Here is a 3245-nt window from a genome sequence, read left to right on the forward strand (position 1 = left end):
ATATATATATATATATATATATATATATATATATATATATATGTGTGTGTGTGTGTGTATATATATATATATATATATATACACACACAAGTGTGTCGGGGGTTTATGTTTCAGTAAGTTTTTTTTCCTTGCCAAACTAACCTTAGTTATATTTGAAGTAAACTTACTATGCTAAATTCTTGAGGCAGTAACGAAAGAGGATCACGAACAAACACTCAGTGTTGATTGCCTAATACAGTTTCTATGTTCTTTTCTCTATTTAGATGCTAGGATATTGGCGCTTTACAAAGATTGCATTGGAGAAGCAAGACATAGTTGTTCTCGATTTGCACACCCTGAACAGACCGCATTATTCTGCATGTATGTATGATCTTACTGCTAGAATCTATGTTAATATTAATATATATTTATAATCTAATTATTGACATATATTAATTGTTAGAAAATCTTTCTCGAAATTCTAGATCTATTTACTCAGCTCCAAGACGATGAATGTTCATATATCATTTGGCTAGTACATTATAGTACAGCAACTTACGATAGCATAAAGACTGCTCTATGATCTAAACTAATCGGGATTGAACAAATAGCATTTGTGAAATCTATTCTGTTACACTCCTAGTCAGGATATTGGCAGCTTACTGCAAATATCCTAGCATCTAAATAGAGAAAAGAACATAGACACTGTATTAGGCAATACTCATGTCAATATGAAACATATATATCTTTGTTAGTTTTGAATTTAATTTGAATTAATTTACTGTAGTCCTTTACAATTCTTCGAAGAGATAAACATTGGATGATATTAAAACGCACTTTACTGCGATATGTCTTTTGCCAGAACTACGTAAATATGTTGTAACGTTTTTAAAGGGTGAGTATTGTCTCTTCGTTCTTTCTCCGTGTAACACTTGGTCCCTTGAAAAAGGAAATTGAGTCCAGAATATATTTGACTCTGGAACATAAAATATATAAACTTCACAATAGTACATGGGTGTATAATATTTTCATCTTCCAGGAGATACCAAATGTTATGGAAATGTTTCCATAAGATAGACCCATATTGTATGGAGCAATTCAAATTCATGTATATTCATAAGTGTATGGTAAGTAGCTTAGCTTACTATAGTCTTCTTCGTAAAAACAATGAGCGAGTGATAATATGCGCAATATTCTTTAGTTTGTATTTAATTTAAATTATTCCGACCGCAATGCAATGTGTAGCAATATATTGAATAATAATTGTTTTATTGTAACAATATAAACAATCATATATTTTTTCCTAAAACTGATCCTTGATGGAACAATCGAGCAAGGAAAGAAAGAATGTGTTACTTAGCTTCGTTTTATTTTCTCGTTAAATACTAAATAATGTGGCACAGGACTTACCGCTGTGACAAACGTATCGAACGGTCATAATTGCAGTAGTTTTAATAACGTCAACTATCCATGGTGTATTTTTTGTAAGATATATTGTTCACTTTCAAACTAAGTCTCGACAGCAAATTAAATAAAAAAAACAATTTTCTTTCAGATTCCAAAGGCTGCGGAAAAACTGAAAAAAAGCTCTGGCAACACTGTTGGGATAAGCACTGCGTTTCTGCTGCCACTGTGTCTTCAGTATATAACTACAGCTGCAACAAATGAAGGATATGCCGTTGAAACATTTCTATAATAATCACAGCTATTATTTTGCTATATATTGAACATTTTCAATGAAATTACAATAGCTGTACCAAAAACCAAACAAAACATACTGCAAATCATCTACGACATAAAAAAGACATTTGCAGTAGCAGCACAGTGTAATTTCATTGATACAGTTGTATTACACATGAATGTGGGATTTCCATGGATATTATACATTGCCATGGAATATATTAGAAGTATTGACAGTGACAAACATGTAATATATACATGCAATATATACCTAATATACGTAGCAACGTATTTGGAGTATTGTACACTCTACAGTAGTAGATTAAGGGAGTGTTTTAAGGCAACAAATATAGAAAATTGAATAAAGATTTTGTTGCAGTTTCAAAAATGTTATTAGTAGATTAACTTGCATTATACATAGAATATAGCAGTATTGATTTCAATTACAATTACGATTAGAATGTGGTGCTACATTCATATTAGAGACACGGTAGCATTATTCCATGCCGTAATATTTTGAATGTATTTCAATGACTTGTATACCCTTTTAATAAGAAATATATAATTGTGATGGTTTATATATACGTTGCTAATAAATGTGTTAGCAATGAAATTTTCAATGACAATACTGATTATTATGCGAAAGCATTCGAAAAGACGATATTAGGTAATTATCTCCGAATGAACAAGGATCCCAAAGCATCATGCTCGGTAATTCCCATAGAAAGAGAAATAGTTGTAAGACACTGTATAGCCCCAGATATGTTAAAAAAACTGTACGTATACAAACAAAACGTCTCCGTAATGTAATTAAAACATATTCAGGAACAACTTATATGGTAAATATATATACAATACAAGAGTAGCAAAGTAAAATAGCCTAACTAATTTATCTTAAATATTCTTCGATATAAAATTTCGAATAAAAAACTTTACTTCCACTTATAATTCAAGAGCCAATCTTTGTTTTCAACTGCTGCTGTGGCACTATTACTTACATACATATAAGAGCATATTATGCTAGAAGTATATATATGTATTATTTTGAAGAAGTTATGCGATGAATATATCTTTGTGAAATTTCATTGATTTTTACTGTGTCAGTTTTTGTAATTTTCAAATCGTTTTGAATGTAATATTCGAAATGTTCTTATCGAAGAAGTAACAGAAAAGACGACTCGCAAAATTATGAGACACATATAGAGGCCAGGAAAACTTCTTGCAAGACGAGGGTGTATTCCCATCGAAATGCGTTTCGATACCATGAAAATAGAACAGCAACAAGTCTCGCTAAAGATGTCTGGGAGGTGAAAGAAACTGAAACAAGTTAAAGTAAATATGTGTGTATATATACACACATAAGCAACAAGGATATCCAAAATAAGTAACAAGGATATACAAAGTTCACATTGCTTAAATAAATGGAGTCGCATGAAACGATCGTACTGCATTAACTTTGGATATCCTTGTTGGCTTTGATTTAATCACCTTATTTTCGAATTGTATGGATAATACCATACTTAATTCTGGTGCCTAAACTTAAGTATCATATTCACCTTGAATATATATATATATATATATATATA

At 30.7% G+C, this 3245-nt stretch overlaps 1 protein-coding gene and 1 long non-coding RNA gene across 4 annotated transcripts in view; one reads left to right on the plus strand and one right to left on the minus strand.

Annotated features, from left to right (window-relative positions):
* The window catches only part of LOC128249826 (uncharacterized), a 12915-nt gene extending 10171 nt beyond the window's left edge, over positions 1 to 2744 (plus strand). For all 3 annotated transcript variants that reach the window (XM_052974368.1, XM_052974367.1, XM_052974369.1), the window contains 3 exons: positions 264 to 360; positions 1019 to 1106; positions 1535 to 2744. In XM_052974368.1, the coding sequence (XP_052830328.1) occupies positions 264 to 360; positions 1019 to 1020 (99 nt within the window). In that variant the 3' untranslated portion in view covers positions 1021 to 1106; positions 1535 to 2744. The remainder of the gene's footprint in view (positions 1 to 263; positions 361 to 1018; positions 1107 to 1534) is intronic.
* Positions 1 to 3215, minus strand: part of LOC128249828 (uncharacterized) — a 25565-nt gene extending 22350 nt beyond the window's left edge. The window contains exon 1 of the long non-coding RNA XR_008265954.1: positions 1390 to 3215. This is a non-coding gene — a long non-coding RNA (uncharacterized LOC128249828). The remainder of the gene's footprint in view (positions 1 to 1389) is intronic.
* Between the last annotated feature and the right edge of the window lie 30 nt (positions 3216 to 3245).

The sequence above is a fragment of the Octopus bimaculoides genome, chromosome 18, assembly GCF_001194135.2.
Source record: "Octopus bimaculoides isolate UCB-OBI-ISO-001 chromosome 18, ASM119413v2, whole genome shotgun sequence".
In the NCBI taxonomy this organism is placed as follows: domain Eukaryota; kingdom Metazoa; phylum Mollusca; class Cephalopoda; order Octopoda; family Octopodidae; genus Octopus; species Octopus bimaculoides.